This window comes from Belonocnema kinseyi, chromosome 9 (assembly GCF_010883055.1).
Source record: "Belonocnema kinseyi isolate 2016_QV_RU_SX_M_011 chromosome 9, B_treatae_v1, whole genome shotgun sequence".
Taxonomy (NCBI): domain Eukaryota; kingdom Metazoa; phylum Arthropoda; class Insecta; order Hymenoptera; family Cynipidae; genus Belonocnema; species Belonocnema kinseyi.
In genome coordinates this window covers 69,235,394-69,257,491 of record NC_046665.1, presented here as the reverse complement: position 1 = coordinate 69,257,491, position 22,098 = coordinate 69,235,394, and the positions used below count along the sequence as shown (strand labels likewise).

Here is a 22,098-nt window from a genome sequence, read left to right as displayed (position 1 = left end):
CTTGCCCACATTTTTTTCAGTGTACCTATATTTTGAGAATTCGGTACCAGAATACGATGTAGGAGATGCGAATAAAAATATTTTTTAAATCAAGAATTTTTTTTATAAAGTTCATTTCTATATTTCAGAGTATTAATATATACACACATACATCCCTTAAATTCGATATTTAGTCCGGAATTGATAACAATTTACTATGAAAGAAAATCGTTTCAAAATATGTAAAACTATTCTTCAAGACAATTCTTAAACATTTTTCTTCGGCAATATCAATACCCGGATAAGCAAACGAAACTCAATTCGTTTAATTGACTGGTAAATACACTCAAAAATTCAATTTATATTAACAATTTCAAGAAATTGAAACACATTTTCGCAATAAATTTTAGGTTAAACTAATTATTAGTCGGTCGTTTGAGGTTTACCGAACAAACGTGTCAGCAAGAGGAGTCACTTTTTGTTGAATTATTTTTCCATATCCACCTCGACCGCCGTCAAAATCGGATCGGTATTCATCTCTTACCTGAAAATGAACAAAGATTATTAAAATATGTATAAACTTTGGTTGGAATAATGAAATCTTAGGAATCCACAGCGCAGAAGGAACTCAAAAAAGGGAAATAGGGACATTTTTTTTACGAAAAAGGGGGTAAATAGGGAAAGTTTAAACATTCTTTTTTGTCGACACATTATACAATTTTTAAATTAACCTTTTTTACATTTTTTAAATCTTTCATGTAATTAAGACTATTTTTTCTTTTAAAAATTCCATAACCAATAATTAAATCGTGAAATAAGTATAATTAAGTATTTATTTCTAAGATTTGTCATTTCATCCTTACTATAATTAATATTATTTGAAACTAAATTGTCTAAATTAAACTAAATTAAATAAATTTGAAACTAACTACTCAATGCTCTTAAACTGAAATGAAAAATAGTTCAAGTTTCAATAGAGGAAAAAAATACCAATAATTTCCCGGTTTGTAATGAATATTTTTATTTTGTTTTGAATATTTGATTCATAATTGTTAATTTTTAATCAACAAATATTGCTAAGAATTAAATATTGTAAAAGCAATTAATGTGTCCAAACTCAAAGCATTTAATTTGTATAGATACAACAAAAGAAGATTTTTGCGCTAAAATTTGAATTAAACACTAGTTTAGTGTGAAATTGGTCAAATAAACATTTGTCAATTTTGTATTGCTAAGATTTAAAAATAAAATGCTGGACTTCTCAAGACTATTATATAAATTTAAAATTCAAGTGGATCGATTTTGAACATTGAACTTTAGATTAGTCAAGTTAGAAAATTTAAACTATCAGTTGATCAATTGGAAACATTCCATTTTTATTTATTTTACCTTGCATATTTTAATTAAAAAGTGTTCACCTTATATTTCTTCTTAAAATAAACATATATTTATCAACTGTTCCGATTTTATGTTGAGTATCCGGGTTTCAAATTTAAAGATTTTTCTTTTTGAAGAATTCGGTTTGACGTTTTTTTAGAAATGTTTATTTTCAATGGACTAATTTTCAGCCCTTGAAATTTGTTCAAGAATTCCCTTCTTAATTTAATTATTTTATTTTCAAGAGAACGTGATTTTTGAAAAAGGCAGGAAAAGACTGTGATTCCAGAACTCTCTTTTTATTTACAAAAATAAAGAAAAACATACTTGGCCACCAGTTTTTCCGCGACCGTATTGTCTGCCTTCGATGAATCCTGCGTCCCAATCAGTTCTGATAATTCGGTCGTCGAGACGAGTTCCATTAACGTATCGCATGCAGTTTTCAGCATCACTTCTCAAATAGTACTCGAGAAAACAAAAGCCGCAGGGCGTCTTCTTGTATTTATCGAGACCCATGATAATGCGCCTGATGTCCCCGCATTTTGAGAAAAGTTCATAAATTTGTTCTTCGGTCGTGTAGAACGAAAGATTTCCGACATATAATGTCGTGGAATTTCTCAAGAGCCTATCTTGCTCCGCACGGGATCCCTGGAAAATAATTAGATTTTATTTTGAATGAGTGTCAATTTAAGCTAAAAAGTGTCTAAAAGTGATTAATATTCATAAAAAAGACGCGTGTGATGTGAGCAGAAACACTTATCGACGCAATTACACATTTATTTTATCGGTTTACATTTACAACGTTAAATGAAATTCTATTGCCGAGTTTGGTGGTAAATGTCAAAGTCACAATTGCTAGAATGAGGGTGAGTGACCCAGTGAATGAACACTTAACGAAATCACTGATTACAACTAGTCCATTTTACGTTATAATAATTGATTATTCTTACAAAACTTTTGAAAATACATTCTTAAGAGTTAAAATTTCATAATCCGATAAACAAATGTTGTTTTTATCAAAAAATTTTATAAAAAATCATTAAATAGTGCAAAATTAACGAAAACACCAGTGAATGAACATTGTGAGCCAATGAATGAACAGTAGAGCACCAGTGAATGAACACTATAATCACTAAATATTAGAATTAGGATTTAGGCATAAAATTACATGGGTACATTACAAAATGAGCAATTAAATAATGTAAAATATTAGAAAGTGTTGAAAAATTTTTTAAATATATTATTTCAATAAAAACCACAAGACATTTAGATATAAAGAAAGGAGGGAATACAAAAGTTGAACACAGAACTAGATTAACTTTTCCTAATTTTTTATTGCAATATTTATTTTTAAAACATTTCTATCAGTTCTTTTAACCTTACAAAAAATACAACTTTTCGTTTGAAAATAGATAACTCTTATCTAGTGACTACAATAGAAAACTGCGATTTTTAGTACACATAACATTTGTAATACAGCACCTTACTATGTTGCTTTAGGTTAAATTAGCAAATACAATTATAAATCACAGTGTTGTAAAAATGGAAATTCTGTAAACATTGATATATATATATATATATATATATATATATATATATTGTATAGTACGCAGTAGTACCTAGAGCGACTTAATGTTTTTTATAGTTAAAAAACGTTTTCTAAATGCAAAAAAGCATTAAATTTCTAACCTCAAAGTTGCCTTACCTTCAATTTAGTTCGTGCGTACTTTTTTGATGTTCTAACCAAAAAAATATACATTTAAACTATAACTATTTATAGTTTATATTTATAGCTTCGATATTTATAGTTACATTAATTGAAACAAACTTATTTATATGTAAAGAAACAACAGCCAGGTCTCCGTAACCTGCTGTTCATTCACTGGACCTGCGGGGTGACAGTTTTGCTCCCATAAATGAACACAGCGTTCGTTCACTGGAACACGGGCAATTTAAAGGTCCAGAAGGTGAACACTCATTTATTAATAAAAAAACGTACTTTTTGTGAAAAAACCCTGTGGGAAATTGAATAATAATATCTTAAAACTATAACAGCACGATTTTGATGCAGAAAAGGTGAAGAATTTTTTTGTAAAAGGAGTGTAAACAAGGAGTTGCTTAAAGACGTACGTTATAGTGGTCGATGACTTTCTCACCATCACTCATCATAATCGATTATGCTTCACATTCAAGAAATTTTTAAAATTATTTACAAGAATTTACTGCAATGAATTGTATATTAAACTCTTCAAAATTGCTTCAAGATTTCAAATATATAGAAATTCATAGACATTAACTTTTAAAGGTTATATTTACATATTTTTCGCATTAGTGTTCATTCACTGGTGACTGTTCAGCCACTGGATCACTCACCCTATTTTCAGACGTAATATTCGAAACAAATTGCATAATTAATTTTACTACACGACAAATAAGGTTCATTTTATTTTATTTCACCGAATTCGGTTGTGGCCTAATTTTTAAAAATGTTTTTTTTTCAACTTACTTATCACATAAATTTAATAAATTACTTTACTTTTACTGTTAAAGTTAATTCAATAAATATACAGTTACAAAAAATGTGGCATTTATGTGCATTATAGAAAAGAGAAGAACTCTAATTCTACAATATAAAATTGAATCAAATCAGACGTATTTAACAGTCTTTAAATTGCAAATTAAATTTATTCGTAAATAATGAACGAATGTTTTGTTTTAACAATAACTAAAGCACACACATTTTTCAAGCATTTTCATATCCCTTACTGAAAACGATGTTTAATTCTTTTTTCAATTAAAACAGACCCCGTAATCTTGCCTTTTTGTCAGTTTTTTCATATCTGCAGGGCTGCCACAGATTGATGTACCTTTAAAAAGTGAAAAAAGTGACTAATTTATGCTAAAAAGTGACTCAAAGTGAATAATTTTCACACAAAAAGATGCCTTTTATGTCCATAAGCACACTTATTAACTACAAAATTTCGATTTAATTACACGTATATTTAATCGGATTGCTTTGACAAGTTTAAATGAAATTCTAATGCTAGATTTGGGAGTTAATACTAAGGTCACAATTTCCAGAATAAATTTTGCAAGTCACACAAATTGTAATACAATTTATTATAAGCCAAACAAACCTTTCACACAACTGCCGTATTTATATTCAAAAATACTTTACGATGGGAATTATAGAACCAGAAAATCACGAACTAAAATAATTTAAACTTCAATATAAAATATAATTTTCATAATATATATTATTCCATACATAATTATATATTACTAACATTTTCTTTTCTCTGCTGTCTTCTGAGTTTTATCAATTTCTGCTTGTTTTTCTTTTAATTCGTTCTGCAATTATCTTACTGCTTTTTGATATTCTTTTTCCGAGAAAAGAAGCAAGAAAAATGACAATGGGGATTCCCAGAATACACAACCTAACTTTTGTTTTTAAAGGATAAAGGATTTAGTCAATACATTTTCTAAGCTTATATATTAAACTAATAGTATTTTAACCCCATAATAATTATGGGAACAGTTCGGAAGTCATTGCTAAAATTGACGGAAATATATTTCGCGTCTGGTTATTAGAAAGCGAAGTCTATTCGTAAACTGAAATAGTACTAGTATGAATACATATTTATTTTCACTTGGCATATCTCTGCGTAACTCCTATTAATTATTAAATTCACAATTTCACTAGATAATAGACAAGACAACAGATCAAAGATTAACAGCAAAGTAGATAAACAGGGGAGTCTAATTATCAGTAATTATGAGAATCAGGCGCAGTCTAAAAGTTATAAAAACTCTAAAATGACCTTTTCATTTAAAAAAGTGACTTCTAGTGACTGTTTCTTAAAAAAGTGACTTGAAAAAATAAAGTGACTAGAAGCGACTCTGTGGCAGTCCTGCATACCTGTATCCTTCTTTCACTTTTGTATGCTAAAATAAAAAAATAGTCATCTTTTGGGCTCGTGTACTTTTTCGTTCTAATCGATCAAATAATATCTTATCCACTTATTATAGTGGTTTTTGTACACACAATTCCAATTTCCTATTTTAAAATTGTGTTTATCTGGGTTAGCTTTTCCTAACTGTCCCAGTACTGGTCAGTTTACCTTATAAAGTTCAGAAAGGAGAATAATTTTTAACGAAAAAAACCTGTATCAATATAAAGAAACAAACGATTGTTACATTTTTCGATCATCTTTTCGCAAATCAAATTTATACCTTCAGATTTAGTGTGATGCTTTACAATAGAAAGTTTAAAATAAAAAATAATCATAAATTAAGAGAATTTAAATTCTCCTGTACATTCCTGTATCGATTCCATAAATAAATTATTTAGATTTTCTTTTTTTAAATATAAATAAAATCTAAAAAAAGCGACAGCCCTTTCGATTAAAGAATCTTTCAAAAATCTAACAAATATCAGACGGTACTTTTTTAAAAGCCCATAACTGTGCTCAAAATAATATGTATACTGTATTTATAGTTAAAGAGTTTTCGATATTATACAAAGATCATTAATTTCCTTGATTTCCAGTTTTTTAGACCACTGAACACCATGAAAATGTTATATAATCTCGAAAAAAAATGATTAAAATTAAAGATTCTGCAGTAGAATAAAAAACCCGATTTTTCTATTCGAAATTAACTAACCTTAAAGTGTTGGTCTTTGTAGGAGCTTAGCTCCACAGATGGGGAAACAACGGGCGAAAAAATGCTCATTTTTAGCTACAGACGTCTTTCTTCTATTGATTATCACCAAATAATCAGATTGTCAGTTGGTGCAGTTGTGAGTACACTAAACTCTCTAAATTTTAAACACATGTAAAAATGCTAGAGTAATTTCCGGAAAATAAACATGACATAAAAAGGGAGATAGAGTAGTATTCATTTTTCTAAATAGAGAGTAACTTAATTTCTGATTGATATTTATACAAATTTTAAACTATGATTTAAAAATTATAATTTTCTATAACTGCATTTTGTCACTTGGCTTCGCAGCGGAAAATAAATTTAACATAAAACCAAAATTCTTGTAGTAAAGGAACCATACCTTAACAAATTAACTTTAATTTTTGTATTTAAAATTGCTTCTGTGCTTTTAAAAAATAAAGTTGAAGTAACGACTTTAAATGTTTAAATTCAATTAAATTAATTCATGGTGTCTAATGTACTGGAAAATCCAGGAAATATCTTGAAATATATTTCAGTTTCAAATTTAAGAATGGTATTTTCAACTAAGCGGGCCGACTGCAGATTTGAAGAAGAAACATGTGTTCTACTACATAATTTTACATTAGTTACAATTTTAAAGAATTAATTACGAGGGATTACTGTTTTACAGGTTTTACAATACAATTTTACGTGGACTAATTTTAATGTCACAAGCATCATCAGATCAACAAAAATTCAAGCGTTCAATATTCAATATCAATAAATTCAAATTAGATTTTTTTAAATACAAGTTAAACTATTGGGTTTCCAAATTTAGAGGCGTTCAAATTTGACACAAAGCCTCAGAGTTGTCGTATGACAAATGCAGTAATAGCATATGTAAAGTTTCGTTACGAAACCTTTTCAAAAAAACCCATCTCCACAAGAACAAATATTACATACATATAGACATTTAATAAATTTATATGAAACAATGTTGAGAATCTTAAAGAAAAGTCAACTTATTTAATAAAATATACCTGGCGGAGGTAATAACTAACCTTAAAGTGCTGATCTCGATAGGAGCTTAGCTCCACAGACGGTGAAATAACTGGTGAAATAATGCTCATTTCCTGCAGCAGCAAGAGAACCTTTAATCCGCTAATTAGCAACTGATTATTTCGTGAAGTCTAAATTAAGGAAAATTGAGGAAAATCTTGCAACAAATGCTGCGAAACCCCAAAATTTACACGAAACAAAAGCGTCTACTTTTCCCGGAAACAACTGCTGTCATCTCTATGATACTGCCAAAGATTGCCGTCCGAGGCGCGCGACTCCAAAATTTACTTTTAGTTGCTTTTAAATATCTTTGCTTTTAGCCTTTTTTACAAAATGTCATGGCCAATTTCAAAATTTTAAAGTCAAAATGTCATCGTTTTAATTAAAAAAGAAACTTTCCAAATCTATACAAACCGAAGCTGAATTATGAATAATTTCGTTCACAAAATTTTAGAATTTACGATTGGAAATGTATTTGGGAGAGACATAACCTGCAGAGAACCGGTTCATCGCTGTGATAGTTATCAACCTGGCACTTTAGTAGAATTTGGAAGAACTGGTGTAAAAGTAAAAATAATATTATACATTTCAGAAAATAAAATTAAAATAATAAGTAATAAACAAAAACAGGGAGAATAAGCCTAAACTCACAATGTTTACTTTCTATCTTTCCTATGATTGTTTCCGTTTTCCCCTTTTCGCATTGATCTCGTGTTATACGAAAGGGCGGAACTTTGGAAATAATTAAAAATAATTTTTCAAGATTTGCGAATTTTGAATTTCGGAATTTTTGCTCATGCGCAATCGACCGGAAGTTTCTTTTTTCACGGTGCACGGAATTTTGTCTTCTGTCACGTCCATGATGTCTTTCGTTGGGGAAAAATAAATTGAAAAGCTAAAATAAACAAAATAACGTTTGTATATAGTTGGTTAAAGAAAAAAAGTAAATCCTTTGACAGTGACAGTCACGTAATAGTGATTGAAGAAGCTGCGATGTATGTAAATGGATTTTTCGAAAATTTGTAAAATTTACACAGGCGTACTTGCTTTTGAAATGAAGTTTTTTTGAATCTTTTAGTTCTCGCAAATTCGAAAATAAAACGATTTAGCCGAATTATTCGAGTGTATTATAAAATACAGTTTTTGTACATAGCAACAGAATGAAGGTAATTAATACAATATTATGCAATATTTTCTTTTTAGAAAAAGGTCAACCCATTTTGGAAAGCAAAAGTCAGTCAAGCCAGAATTTTCACTTTCACGTGCCAAAAAGCGGCTCTACAAATTTTTTATTTTGGAGCAATTATTCATTACAATTAATTACTAATGTAATTACGTAGTACATTTTATTTTAAAGTCTACGGTATCTTACTAGAAAACTGTGTTCAAAAGGATTAGAAAATAAATATGCATAACCTCAAATTTAATTTAAAAATTGTGCATATATGTACCTGTTGGCAAATGTAATTTTGATAACTATGATTTTGTTCTTTAGATTTATTCTATTTATCACAGAGTTTTTCTGAAATAATATAAAAATGTTTAGATTGTGATGAATTTTGATTTTATTGTTAATTTTGCATATAAATCCATTTTAAGGTCACTTCTGATGGAACCATTATTTTCGCGACAGTATATTTAAATGTTTGTTTATGCAGACTATTTATTGATGCTAAATAAAGCAATTTTGAAAGTATTTGACTTTAGAAATTTCTTTAATGTTTTTTAAAACAACTGTTTGAAACTGCTCGGTTATTTGTCAGAATCTGCTTTAGTTATCGATTTTTATAGAAAGGAGTATTCTACAGTTATTGGGGTCGCTAAATTCAAGTTTGATATAAGAATGTCTAAATTAAAATTGGGTGATCCAATATGGCGAATAAAAAATTTGAAAATGGTCTGGATTTTATGAAAATGGATACACTGAGGTTTTTCGGGTCGCTCAATTCAAATATATACATATATAGTAATAGAATTTGTACATTTAAAATGGCTGATTTAAATCATGAGTTAAGAATCTACAAATATATATTTTAAAGATTTAATATTGAAATTTATTCAATTTTAAAGATGCATAAATAAAAACCACAAAAGTTGTTATTGTAAAACTTAAGGCTTGCATCATTTTTAATTGTAAATTTTCAAAATTAAAAACTAAATTTCAAATATTTAAAATTCAAAGTTCTAACTTTTTGAAGATACCATTTAAAATTCTGGAATTTTCTATGTTTATCATTGAAGGTTCATTCATTTGGAATGTTTATAGTTTAAAATGTGATATTGAACATTTTGTGAAATATGTAGTTAAATTTTGAAGACTTACAAAGAAAAATTCTTTAATTTTGAATATCTGCAATTGAATATTCTTCTATGTATATTATAAAATTATGCAATTTTGACTGACTTTTGAAATTACGCCATTTTAAACAATTAGAAAAATTATTCAATATTTAATGTGTATAATAGCAAATTATACAAATTTGATTGATTTTTGTTTGTTTGAATAGTTCAATTTCAAAGATTTTTAATTGAAAAATATTCGATTGTGATGATTAAAAAATTTAAATTATTTAATTTTAAAAATGTTTAAATAAAAATGCTTAAATTTGGCCTAGAGTCAAGAGTTTTCGGTTCTAAATCTTCCAAATTTAAGAAATTTTACACGTAAACAATAAAAATTACAGAATTTTTAATGTTTTAAACTTAAACTTGCATAATATTTAATTGTAAATTTTCAAAGTTAAAAACTTTGTAAATCCTAAATCCTAAAGATTTACAATTTCCATTTCTATAATTTTAAAGACCTAACATGGAATATTTCAATTTTGAAAGTATAGAATTGGAAATTATTGAATTTTTAAAATTTATATTTGAAAGGTATGTGATTTTGAACCATTTTGGGGGGTACAGTTCTATTTTAAAGACTTGAAATTGAAAATGATTAAATTTTGAATCTTTTATTGTAAAAAGTAAAAATGACAGCGTCGATTTATTTGTTGGAAATTCTTAAAATCGTTTACATATGATTTACACTGATACACTTTGATACATTTTTTTAAAAAAGTAACTCAACATTTTTTGTAACTTTGGTTTCGAAAATCCTTCTCAAACTGAGCAACTTGTAAGTGGAGAACAATGTAAAGTAATTTTTCACTTACTTAATGCATTTTAAATCTATTTGCTTGGAAAAAATCAGTATCTCTCTTATTCTTTTGGTCAATGATATCAAAAAGAAGAAATTTGCAAAATTTTAAATCAATTAAATCAATATTCTCAGATATCTTACACGGGGAAGCAAAAATGACCTTTATATAGAAATATCTAAATTTTATTAATTGAAATAAATTTGTATACTAAAAAACATTCCAAACTGGAATGACCTGAAAAGACCGCGATTTTTTATAAGTTGACTGGCCATGCACTCTGTACTTTATGTTTACTTTTTTTCTATATTTACGTAGCTATTAATGATTTCTTAAAATAAAGTTTTTCAAGAAATTTATGATGCCATGTGGACTTTGCTCGGCTGTACCGGTCTTGAAACAAGCACCCGATGGCCCCAAACCTTGTTGCAACGAGGTTCAAGAAAAGAATCTAATTCGTCCCTCAGATCTTCCAATTTATACTATCGACGAATGTACTAAGAATATTCCATGGTAAAGCGCAAGTAATTCACGACTAAATTCTGTTACATTTTTCTCGTTTAAAACTATTAAATATTAAAAACAGGTACTGGAAATACAATTTTTCAATAAATTATCAATATTTTAATTATATTTATGTGATGAGGATTCCAATAATATTATTTCTATTTCGTAGAGTCTGTTTTTATATAATTGTAATTGCCTGCAAAGTTCAATCAGATTTTTAATTTTCTCTGTAACAAAAACAAGCTTACATTTGAACCATTTAAATTTTCAAACGTTCGTTCTGTCATTTATATAATTTCAGAGATCACAGTGGTACAGGGTGGCCTTAAGCCAAGGAAAACCTGGAAATAAGGGAAAAGTCAGGGATTTAAAAAAATATCTGGTAACAGTCAGGGATGTTCTATAAGAGGAACTTCTATTAACTGCGATTGATCATAAATATGAGATTTTTAATTTGAATCTATTTTATTCCGTTTATAAAAGGTTCTGTGTTAAAAATGTTACAAGATTAAGATTCTAGTATTTGAATAATAATGGTCATAGAAAATGAAAAATTGGTCAGGGAAAAATTGAGGAATTTTGAAAACTTATTTTTGCGATCATCCTGATATCATACTTTTGTTAGTAATTTATTTGCCTTTTCCTTCTATTACTAATTATGTTTTTGGCAGTTTGTTCCTCCTAACGGCTATATCTCGAGTCGAAAATTTAATAATTTTGTTGAAAATTAATCTTCTTTGGTAGACGATTCAGTTTTTTTAATGCGTCTTTTTTGTTGAATTCAACTGTTTTAATTAAAATCATTTTTGGATGCAATATCTGCTATTACGTTATTCATCGAAACTTCATACTTTTTGCTTGAAAATTGAACTACTACTTGTTTAAAGGTTGACATACTTTGTTAAAGGATCATTTCTTTAAAAAAATTATCATTTTAGTTGAAATTCCATCCTTTTGGTTGAAAATTCGTTTTTTTTTTTTTTTTAAATTAATTTTTGTAACAGAAAATTTAAATATTCCAGTTGAACGATCATCATTGTAGTTGAAAACTCATTTCTTTGGCTAAAAGTTTAACTATCTTGTAAAAATTAATATTTTCTAATTGAAAATTTAACTGTTTGGGTGAAATTTAATCTACTTTTTAAAAAATAAATTTGTTTTGTAGCGCGTTTATCTTTTTATTTTAAAATTTATCTTTTCCAATTAAAAATTATTTTTTTTTGGTAGAAAAGTAATTTTCTTGGTTTCAAATTTTCTTTTTTTTTGTTAAAAATGTAACTGTTTGGTTAAAAATTAAATTTTTTGGTTGAAATCTAAAGTCTCACATCTTCTGTTCCGAATTTATCTTTTTAGATGGAAAATTCAACTATTTAACTATAAATCCAACTATTTTGTTAAACATTTGTTAGTTTGCACAGAAAATTCGTCCATTGAAAATTCAAGTATTTTATTAGAATTTCAACTATTTTGTTAAAAATTGAACTATTTGGTTAAAAAGTCAGTTATTTCGGTCGATAATTTAACTTTTTGTTGCAAATAATATTATATTATTAAATTTTAATCTGAAATATTTTCTTATTTCGTTTATAATAGATAAAAATTTTTAAATGTCACGAAATTAAAATGCGGGTCTTTGAATATTAATGGTCTCCCAAAATGAAAAATTGATCAGGGAAACTCAGGGAATTTTGAAAATGATGTTTTTTGGTAACCCTGAAAATAACTTAATTATAAGATTTTTTTCTTTTGCGCGACACTGTTGATTAAGTGACGTCAGATTTTTCTGTTTTTTTTTGTTTTTTTTTTTTGCAAAAACGAATGTATCGCTGAATTTTGTATATCAATTTTTTATATAAAATGTTTAAAGTATTAAAAAATAATTTTACAGTGCATTTCACTTTGTGGATTCCTTAAATAGTGAATATAGAATTATATTTATAATAATGGACAGAAATAGAAAATTTCGGAAAGACCAAAAAATTATTTAATATATTTTTTTGAGCTCTACACATTTCTCCATCTACCCTTCTAAGGCAATTATTTCACTTCCGCAATTTTTTGCAAAAAAAAACCTAGAACTAGGATAGGCTGAACCAATTTTGTGCTGAATTCTTCAATTCAAATATTTTGGTAAAATTTTGTAAGAATAATACAAATTATTTTAAATAAAATAATTGTATAGTGAATCGAACTTTGGAATGGCTTGGATCTTTCTACCATATTTACTTAGAAATAGGTTTTCCCTTTCCAGAATATTTGATCAAAAATAAAAAAAAAATTTATTTATGATTTACCGTGAAACTGTATCGTGATTGCGCAAAAAATAAGCAAAATAACCTTTTTAGGCACGTGTTATTGTGAACACGTAAACTTATTGATGCTATCTGTTTTTGGTCTCTTAGGTCTTAATTTATAAAATAGATAAGATGTAATTTTTAGCGTTTTAAATTTGTGTATTCATTTCGGTCGAGGTGTTGAAACCCCCTTTAGTGAAAAATTAAAAAGGAAACAAAAAAAGTGGTTTGAAATTTAGATGAAAAATGCGAAAAACTGATATCTTTAAACTTAATGACCGTTGCACTTGGCCTTATTTTTTTCAACTAGTGCAGTTTTTGATCCCCAAAAAGGCAACTTTTCTATACGGATTCATCTCAATTAAAACAAAATAGATATTTGCGACCCGCGTAATTTAAAATAATATAGGTTTTTATGTGAAAAATTAATCGCAACTTCCAAAAAATGGGGGAAAATGGAAAAAATTTCAATATATGTATTATGGGGGATTCTTATCAAATAGGCGAAAAATAAGGGACTGAATGTGATCCATACAGTTTTTAAAATACTCAAATTTTATGTACTCTGATTGTCTTTATTTAATAGCTTAATTAGTTTAATCTTTCAATTGTACTGTAAATATTTTATTGAAACTTTGTTTCCACAAAATATTCACCTTTTTCATTTCAACGATTTTTTAGTGCTAAAAATGAAGACTGTGGGCCTTCTGTCTTGGAGCAGGGTTTTGGAACTATTCGAAGAAGTTTCATGGGTGTTGTTTCACAATATGAACTAGTAACCGATACCGTTAGCAACACTATCAGCACAGGAAAAGAACACAGCGCGTGTGAGTGAAAGAAAATTATGAAATTAAAACAATTTCGATCCTTATTCTTTGACTTTTAAATTTATAAATTTCCAAGAACCAAAATGACCGATTTCATATGTTTTTACCAGCAAAATTTGTTTCATGGATTTACTTCTACTTGAATGTTTAGGTGGATCATTAAATGTGTAAGAAATTTTTTCTTTTAAAGAATGTATCTTGGGAACAAATTGACATAATTTAATTTCCTTTGTGGCATCTTACAGAAAAATCTACACTTAATCATATTTCTGTTAAAATACTTAATAATTTTTCTAAATTTCCAGAATGGCGTGATTAAAAAAAAAACTATAATTTTATTTTTCTCCAAAAGGCCACCTTTGATTTTTTTCTTGTTTCTTTTTTTAGATTCATAGCAATACGAAGGAGATTTCTTGTAAGTTTCGTCCTCACAAAAATATTCAAAATATCAATTTCTTTTTTAAACATTCTTGGTTTTGTATCTTTAAGGAGCTAAAATTATATATACAAAAATACAGATGAAAAAAATGTATAAATGTCAGAGTTATTAGATTTTAAATAAAAAAATTGATGAAATAATGATTTTTGCTTTTCCGTTTTGATTAATTATTCAGTGACAGTAACATTGTGCTCAAAGGAAAAGAAGCAGAAAAAATAAAAAAGCCCAATCAACTAATGAAGCAAAATTAATCAAAACGGATTAGCAAAAATCATAATTTCATGAATTTTCTTATTTAAAATCTGAAAAATATGATATATTTCTAAATTCTGTAACTATATATTCGTAAGTTACGGAACATTAAGAGAAATTTCCGATACTTTTGCGTAACCGCATCTCGAATTAAAAACAAAATTCTAACGGTATTTACCGAAATTTTGTATTAAATTACGAAATTGTAACAGAATTTTCGAAAATATACCTAAAATTTCATATTTTTTTCATTACAATTTGAAGAGTTTTTAAACTCTGAATGTTCCTAAAATTATCTTAAATTTTATTTACTTATGACCTAAATTTATGATCAGGATAAAATAATTTTGTACAAACAAAAATCGGAATGTTGAAAAACACCGAAAATATAATTACTAAAACAAAACATTTTCGCACAATGAAAATTTGAGAAATTTAAAATTAACAACAGCAAACCACCACAAATGTTTAATAACCAAATTGAAATATTCTGAAAGTAAAAATTAACGAAACTATAAAAATTCGAAAATGCTCGTGGATGAAATTACACAAAGTTACGAGATTAGTGTCTCGAAATTAATAAATTGCAAAAATTACAAATTCCTGAATTATCAAATTCACAAAAAATTACATTTAATATTTTTATCGGTTAAAGTCATGTTTTATTTTACAGGTATACGTGTATAGTTGAAAATTTTGAAGAGCTCTTCTTATGCATTTAAATATATGCACTATGCATGATATAAAATATTATTCTAATAGATGAAAAATGTTAAATAAATTTTTTGAGAATGAAATTAGACATTTTTTTTAGTTTAATAATTTTAATATTTTACTAATTTCGTGAATTAGAAGTTTAGAAATTTGAAATATCTACATTTTTTTAGTTTCATTAACTTTTACAGTTGAAATATTTCAATTAAAAAAAAGTCAAGATAAAAATGAAGGTGGCCTTTTTGAAAAAATCCACTCTTTAATTTTGTTCGAAAAATGTGTCGCTAGATCGAGCTTTTTAAAGAAAATTTTCATTAAATTAAAAATATATATACGTTTCTCATATTTTACTAAGGGTCAGACTACCCGATTTTATATGAAAATCAAATACCCAGGAAATGTAAATAAATTATAAATTAATTACATAGATTCTTTTTATCTCACTGTAGGAAAATTTCTCTTTTTTATCTATCAATCGGTCTTTAAGAAATATAATATATCTGTGAAAATTGAAAGATTGTACTTGTGATCCATGCCAGTTCTCGTCGATTATCTTCGAGACGACCCAAGTCCTTTACCTCGTATTGGTGCAATTACTGTTGGAGGCTTGCTAGGATTTTTATTAGGAATTCGAGGAGGAAAATTCAAGAAATTAGTTTACACTAGCACCGGTTCTCTATCCGTTGCTGCCTTCATTTATCCTGCTCAAGCACGAAATGGATTAGATCTAGCAAAACATTACACGAATATTGGTTATAACTTCGTTTACGGCGGTAAGGAACCAATAAAAAAACAATTTTCTGAACGAATATTCTTATAAAAATAATATTGATACTTAATATTCAATCTCTTATTCAGAAAAAGAACCCTCGTCTCCTCCAAAAAAAACTCCAGAATGTTGACCTTCCGAAAGAATCTATTCCTTAATCCAGAGAAATGAAATTTAATTGGAAATTAACACGTGACATATGTCCTCTCCCTCAGTCCTCTAGTAAAATTTGTAAACTAAGGCACTTTGTCTAGAGACAAAATAACCACCGTAATATTTTATCTTTTTTTTTTTAATCTAAGTTTTATAATTTCAATGTGAAAATCTGCCGAATTGATCATTTTTGTATTCTTTTTTTTCAGTGAAACCCGGAGATTCAAATCAATTGGAAATTCACTGGCCAGAATTGCCAACTTCTTTGTCGGAGGTTGGAGATTTAGTTGTTGGTGTTGGTTCCTCGGCCGCTTGCGCTGTCGTAAATTTGACGACTAAAGCTATAGATGCAGTGAAACAAAAAGAGGTACTTTTCTGATAAATTCTTATGAGAGTAAAAAATAATAGAGGATGAAACAACTCTGGACTGCTCTGTTTTATATTATACTTGTGATCCAGATAATTCAAAGTAACTCTGGCCGAAAATTCATGTATTTGATTAAAAAATCATATTTTTCGGTTCAAAAATGAATCTTTGATAATGCATAATTTTAATTGGAAATTCATCTATTTCGTGAATCTGCTTTGTTGGAAATTTGTCTTCGTATTAAAAATTCAACTATTTGTTTGAAAAATAACTTGTATTGAAAATTTATGGATTTTGTTGAAGCTGCTTGTGGTTTATTTGAAAATTTTGCTATTTAGTTGAACTGCTTTGTTAAAAATTCAACTATTTGGTTAAAAATTAATCTACTTTGTTGCAAATCAAACAATTTTGTTAAAAAGTTTTTTTTTCGTTCAAAAGTCAACCGTTTTGTTTGAAATTCGTGTTTATGTTCGAAAATTTGGTTTTGAAAAATCGTTGTTTTTTCGGTTCAAAATGTATTATTTAACTGAGAATTCAACTATTTTAGTTGAAGATTAATCCTATGTTCACAATGAACTTGTTTTGTTAAAAACTTATGTTTTTCGTTGAAAATCAATTATTCGGTTAAAAATTAATCGACTCGGTAGAAAATCCAACAGTTTTGCAAGTAATTTTTTGGTTAAAATTTCAATCATTTGATTCAAATTTGATGTCCATATTTTGACAAAATTATTACTCTTGGTTGGCAATTTAATTATTTGTTTGAAAATGGAACTGCTTTGTTAAAAATTAAACTATTTGGTTGAAAATTCTGCATTTTCGTTAAAAAAAATTACGTTTCTTGGTTAGAAATTCAATTTTATTTATGAAAAATATTCTTTGTTCCAAATTAAAAAAATTTGTTCAAAAGTATCCTTTTTAGTTGAAATTTAACATTTTTGTTTAAAATTTGTGTCTTTGGCTTAACATGTATTATTTAACTAAGAATTCAACTACTCTAGTTCAAGATTCATCTTATATTCAGGATGAACTTATTTTGTTGAAAATTCAGGTTTTTTGTTGAAAATCAATTATTGGGTTAGAAATTAATCGACTTTGAAGAAAATTCGACAATTTTTCGAATCATTTTTTGTTGTTAAAAATTCAATTGTTTTATTGAAAATTGATGTCCATATTTTGAAAAAAATATTATTTTTGGTTGACAGTTGAATTATTTGTTTGAAAGCTGAACTACTTTATTAAAAATTCAACGGTTTGGTTGAAAATTTTTAATTTTCGGTAAAAAAACTACGTTTTTTGGTTAGAACTTCAATTTTATGTTTGGAAATTAATATTCTTCGTTGCAAATTAAACAATTTTTTTCAAAAGGTGAAAACTTAATTTACTTCGTAAGAAATTAACAGCTTTGTAAAAGCTTTTATTTTGTTTGTTAAAAAAGTAACTTCTTTGTTGAAAATTAGTTTTTTGGGTTGAAAGTTCAACTATTTGGTTCACAATTATTTTTTTTTGTTGAAAATTCAATTATTTGGTTTAAAAGTAATCTTTGTAGGAAATTCAATAATTTTTTGAGTCATTTTTGTTGTTAAAAATTTGTCTATTTGGGTTAAAAAATGAACTAATTTGTTAGAAAATCCAACTATTTGGTTGACAATTAACTTTTTTTCCTTGAAAATTCAATTTTTTCGGTAAAAAATTATTCTTCGTTAAAAATTAAATAATCTTATGGCAAATTATTCTACATTGTTGGAAATTAAATTGATTGTTTAAAAAGTAGCATTTTTAGTTGAAAAGCCAAGTTTTTTTGTTGAAAATTCATGTTTTTGGTAAGCATTCAAATATTTTGTTGAAAATTTGTCTGTTATGTTTGATAGATAATAAATTAAAACCGATTTTAGTTGAGAAATCAGCTATTGCATTTTTCTTTGAAAATTCATCCCTTATGGTTAAAAATTAATCTACTTTGTAAAAAATTCAATAATTTTGATAGTAATTTTTTTGGTTGAAAATTAATTTTTGTTGAAAATTCATCTTTTTTGTTAGAATTCTTTGTTGAGGTGATAATTTTTCAACTCAAAATTTAATTATTCCATTTTTTATGGAAAATTGATCTATTTTAGTTGAAAATTTGACTATTTGGTTTGAAATTTATCTTATTTAGTTGAAAATTCAGGTATTTTGTTGATTATTTCTTTATATAGAGGTAATGAAATATAATCTGGAGTAATTCGCCTCCACTGGAAAACATTTTTAGTAGTTATTTCGTCCTTGGAAACAATTATATAGTCCCCTTTTAATTTGTTTCTTCAAAAATTAAACTGAATTTTTTTCAGGCCAACCCCAAAGAACCAGCGTCCAAACCGAAGACAAGTTAAATCGAAAATCGCTGGTAGTCGAGCTGCGGAAAAGTGTATGAACATCTAAGTATTCACAAATATCAGTATACTTACAAATAACGAATCTTCTTTAACAGTATGTAAGAATTATTGACGATTTGTTAGGCACAATCCTTCAAAATCAAATGTTTGAATAATGGTTCGAATAAAAAACATCAAAAAAATCACTCATGTTATTTTTATTTGATAATTATTACATGAAAAAATAACCGAAAGTAGGAAATTTCAAATAAAAAGACCTGGGATTATTCGTAATGTTATATTTACAACATTCATTCCATAATTTTTTTAAAAACAAATTGTGAAACGTTTAGGTAGCGCAACAGTTAGTTCAATTATTCTTTTTGTACGTGAAACATATGCGTATGAAAATGTAAATAACTTTTTCTATCGAATATGAAAGTATATTTTAATGATTTCTTAACCATGCTATTGCAAATACCTACACGATGAACCATTTAAAAAAAAATCAAAATGTTTGAATGATTACAAAGTCTTAATATAACAATGATCACAGACATATAGAAACTTTAAATATTTATCTGATTTTTATATCTCTGTGTACACTTGGACGTGCGCAAAATAAAAAGTCTGGTTCTCCCACTAAAGGCCCTTCGAAAGTTTGACATTTACATTCTCTTACAGAAAAGAACCTTCCTGTATTGTCATTGACTTGAAAAATTTGTTCATTTTTGTTGAAATAAGTGAACATTTCGAGCCTATAAAAAAATTAAAGATCGCATTAAAATCTTTCATAAATGAAGTTAAAAATCATTTTCAAAAAAAAAAGACAAAATGCGCTTAAGAAAAAAATGTACTCTTTCGAAAACGTGATCCAATAGAAAGTGACTTCTCAATTACTAATAGTTATTCTCAATTATTAAAACTGCTCTAATCTGCAGAATTTTAGCTTTGAAAATTTCGACTTCCTTTAAAAATTGCCAATCAAAGAGCCTTAGAAAGTTTTATTCCTGATACAGGAAATCACTAATTATAATCGAGGAGTCAAGTGCAAATGTCAGTTTTTTGTTTCCTGGAATAATATTATTAGTAAATTAAGTTTTAATATATTAATAAATTACCTTACAATAAATAACAATCTAAATATTACCTACACAACTCGATAATCGATTTTAATTTTAGATTCAAATATTCCAGCGTACGCGACAACATCTTTTTACAAATGACTAACATAAAAGTTCTATTTTATAACATAGAGGTTGAGCTCATCTACAACCAGTCGTTAATCTGCATCAACTAAAAAAGTCTTTTGAAACTGAAGAAGTTCCTTTCCTGCTTTGCACACGACTCCTCGTTCAAATCGAAAGGCTGCAATATCAGAAATCTGAGCACATTTATCGTAAAATCCTTTCAGCCTTATAAATGCGCCTTTGACGAAAATAATTTTTTCGTCATTTAATTTTGCGCTTCACGTCGAAAAACGATACGAATTGTTAAACCCTCAAATGCACCGGTTCTATTAATTCACCTAATAGTTTTCCTAAAACAAAATAATATAATAAATTTTCCCAATTCTTACTTGCAAAATTAACATTCCAATGGAATTTTCATGCCACGGGAAAAAACTAGATTTTGCAAAAATTAACAAATTTTCTTGAGTGTACAAGCAAAAACAAAATAAAATAAATAATCAAGTTTCTCAATTTGGCACACTTTGCATTCAAGGGCACTGATTATGACGTTGAATGTACGTAAAAATTCATTTACGTACGCATGTAAAATTACATATTTCATGCTATGCACTGAGATTATATCTACAAACTGTTCCTAAGTGATGGAGAAACTTATCTAAGCTGCCGTATTACTGACTACAATTAGATAATGAATACATCAAAGTTCGCTTGATTAAAATCTAGGCGTTTGCACAAATCACATCGTTACCATAATATATTCAAATGCTGGAAGTTGTTCTGTACATGAGACATTTTTTATCGTCGATGACTCGAATATTCTCATCACGAACAGGCTTGTTGCATCTCTGCTTTGGCGGCTTTCAATGCTGTGAAATTAAATTGAGGAGTTAAAATATTGTTCTCAGTGTCCAATTCAAGTTATCAAAACTGAAAATTTTCAGGGATTACAGCGCAAAAAAAGGAAGAGGAAATATGGTCATTTTTTCATGAATAAGGGGAAAATAGGGGAAAGAGTACATCTTTATTTTTAAATGTAGAGAAAAAAAAAGAAAATAATCTTTTTCTAAGAAATTATATAGTTTTCACAGAATTTTAAATGATTTTTTAATTATTTCTGCCATTAAAGGCCATGTGAGCTAAACCTAAAAAAAATCACATTTATGTCAAATCAAACTTACGTTTACCCGAAACGCGATATCGGGTTGAAAATTTGGGAATTAAATAAGAAGCACTAAGAAACTTTTGCCTGGCTCTTCTTATTTAATTTCTCGAAATTCTCAAATATCATATTTCGTGTGAACGTAAGTTGATTTTGTTAAAGATGTGAAAATAAAAATTTTGCTATTTCGTCCTTATTATAATTAATACTTACAATAGCAATTTCAATTCAATGCTAAAATTAAAAATAGTTAAACTTTGAGCGTTTAAACAATTTTTTACACTAGCTATAAATAATATAACAAAGATTCAAAAATTCATAACAAATTTTTACAAATAATTTAACACAGTTTTGAAACGAAACATCTTGAAAATCTTTGTAATCTTTTACAATTAATCAAAATATTTAAAATCGCAACAATCGATTAAAATATATAGAAATCATTTGAAATTAATTGAATATAAATTAAATAAAACATTATTAATTAAATTGATTTAAAAATAAAACCGTTTAAACAAACTGCACATGTAGAAGCGCGCGTTGCACCTCTGGAACTTTATTTTATAATATTAGGAGTTCTAAAAAATTTTTAGCGAGTTACATGATTTAAGAAGCCTCGGCTGAAATAACGTTCTATCAACACATATTTTGTTCCCATGGTCTTCTATGTATATGAGTTTTTCTTTTAACTGTTTGTCTATTCCGCGGAAGCGCTGCGATGGAAAATTTTCAAATTTAATTCGGAATGAACCATTTTCCAAAGCTTTTCGAGTCTGTAATTAACCTGGAATCTCACTAACCGGTGGAATAAATGTCTAAACTTTGAGAATCCATGGTTCAAAGATCG

General features: G+C 27.3%; 3 protein-coding genes across 6 annotated transcripts in view; 1 reads left to right on the top strand and 2 right to left on the bottom strand.

Moving 5' to 3' along the window:
* Positions 1–104: 104 nt before the first annotated feature.
* On the bottom strand, positions 105–7,316 carry LOC117179649 (nuclear cap-binding protein subunit 2-like). 2 transcript variants are annotated; one of them, XM_033371655.1, is made up of 4 exons: positions 7,083–7,316; positions 6,022–6,175; positions 1,684–2,004; positions 105–523 (listed from the first exon to the last, which is right to left on the bottom strand). In XM_033371655.1, the coding sequence occupies exons 2-4, from the start codon at positions 6,088–6,090 to the stop codon at positions 422–424; spliced, it is 492 nt and encodes a 163-aa protein (XP_033227546.1). In that variant the 5' UTR covers positions 6,091–6,175; positions 7,083–7,316; the 3' UTR covers positions 105–421. The 2 variants fall into 2 exon arrangements, with proteins under 2 accessions (XP_033227546.1, XP_033227547.1); XM_033371656.1 differs by lacking the exon at positions 6,022–6,175.
* A 608-nt stretch (positions 7,317–7,924) lies between these two features.
* LOC117179648 (MICOS complex subunit MIC27) lies at positions 7,925–19,029 on the top strand. Of its 2 annotated transcripts, XM_033371653.1 has the most exons (7): positions 7,925–8,075; positions 8,159–8,246; positions 10,567–10,736; positions 13,706–13,851; positions 15,796–16,029; positions 16,388–16,545; positions 18,876–19,029. In XM_033371653.1, exons 2-7 carry the CDS (start codon positions 8,241–8,243, stop codon positions 18,915–18,917), a joined length of 756 nt encoding a protein of 251 aa, XP_033227544.1. In that variant the 5' UTR covers positions 7,925–8,075; positions 8,159–8,240; the 3' UTR covers positions 18,918–19,029. The 2 variants fall into 2 exon arrangements, with proteins under 2 accessions (XP_033227544.1, XP_033227545.1); XM_033371654.1 differs by lacking the exons at positions 7,925–8,075; positions 8,159–8,246 and having other exon boundaries at positions 10,635–10,747.
* A 154-nt stretch (positions 19,030–19,183) lies between these two features.
* LOC117180180 (AT-rich interactive domain-containing protein 4B) overlaps positions 19,184–22,098 on the bottom strand; it is a 36,773-nt gene continuing 33,858 nt past the window's right edge. For both annotated transcript variants that reach the window (XM_033372542.1, XM_033372543.1), the window contains one exon: positions 19,184–20,958. In XM_033372542.1, the coding sequence (XP_033228433.1) occupies positions 20,915–20,958 (44 nt within the window). In that variant the 3' untranslated portion in view covers positions 19,184–20,914. The remainder of the gene's footprint in view (positions 20,959–22,098) is intronic.

What these genes read in the sequence shown, in the direction of transcription:
- LOC117179649 (XM_033371655.1), bottom strand. Translation starts at nt 6,090, where the DNA reads ATGAGCATTTTTTCGCCCGTTGTTTCCCCATCTGTGGAGCTAAGCTCC. An exon ending in ACAAAGACCAACACTTTAAG is followed by an intron (nt 2,005 to 6,021) that starts GTTAGTTAATTT and finishes ATTATTTTCCAG; the next exon opens with GGATCCCGTGCGGAGCAAGA. An exon ending in GCGGAAAAACTGGTGGCCAA is followed by an intron (nt 524 to 1,683) that starts GTATGTTTTTCT and finishes GTTCATTTTCAG; the next exon opens with GTAAGAGATGAATACCGATC.
- LOC117179648 (XM_033371653.1), top strand. An exon ending in AGGAAAAGAACACAGCGCGT is followed by an intron (nt 13,852 to 15,795) that starts GTGAGTGAAAGA and finishes GATCCATGCCAG; the next exon opens with TTCTCGTCGATTATCTTCGA. An exon ending in ATGCAGTGAAACAAAAAGAG is followed by an intron (nt 16,546 to 18,875) that starts GTACTTTTCTGA and finishes AATTTTTTTCAG; the next exon opens with GCCAACCCCAAAGAACCAGC.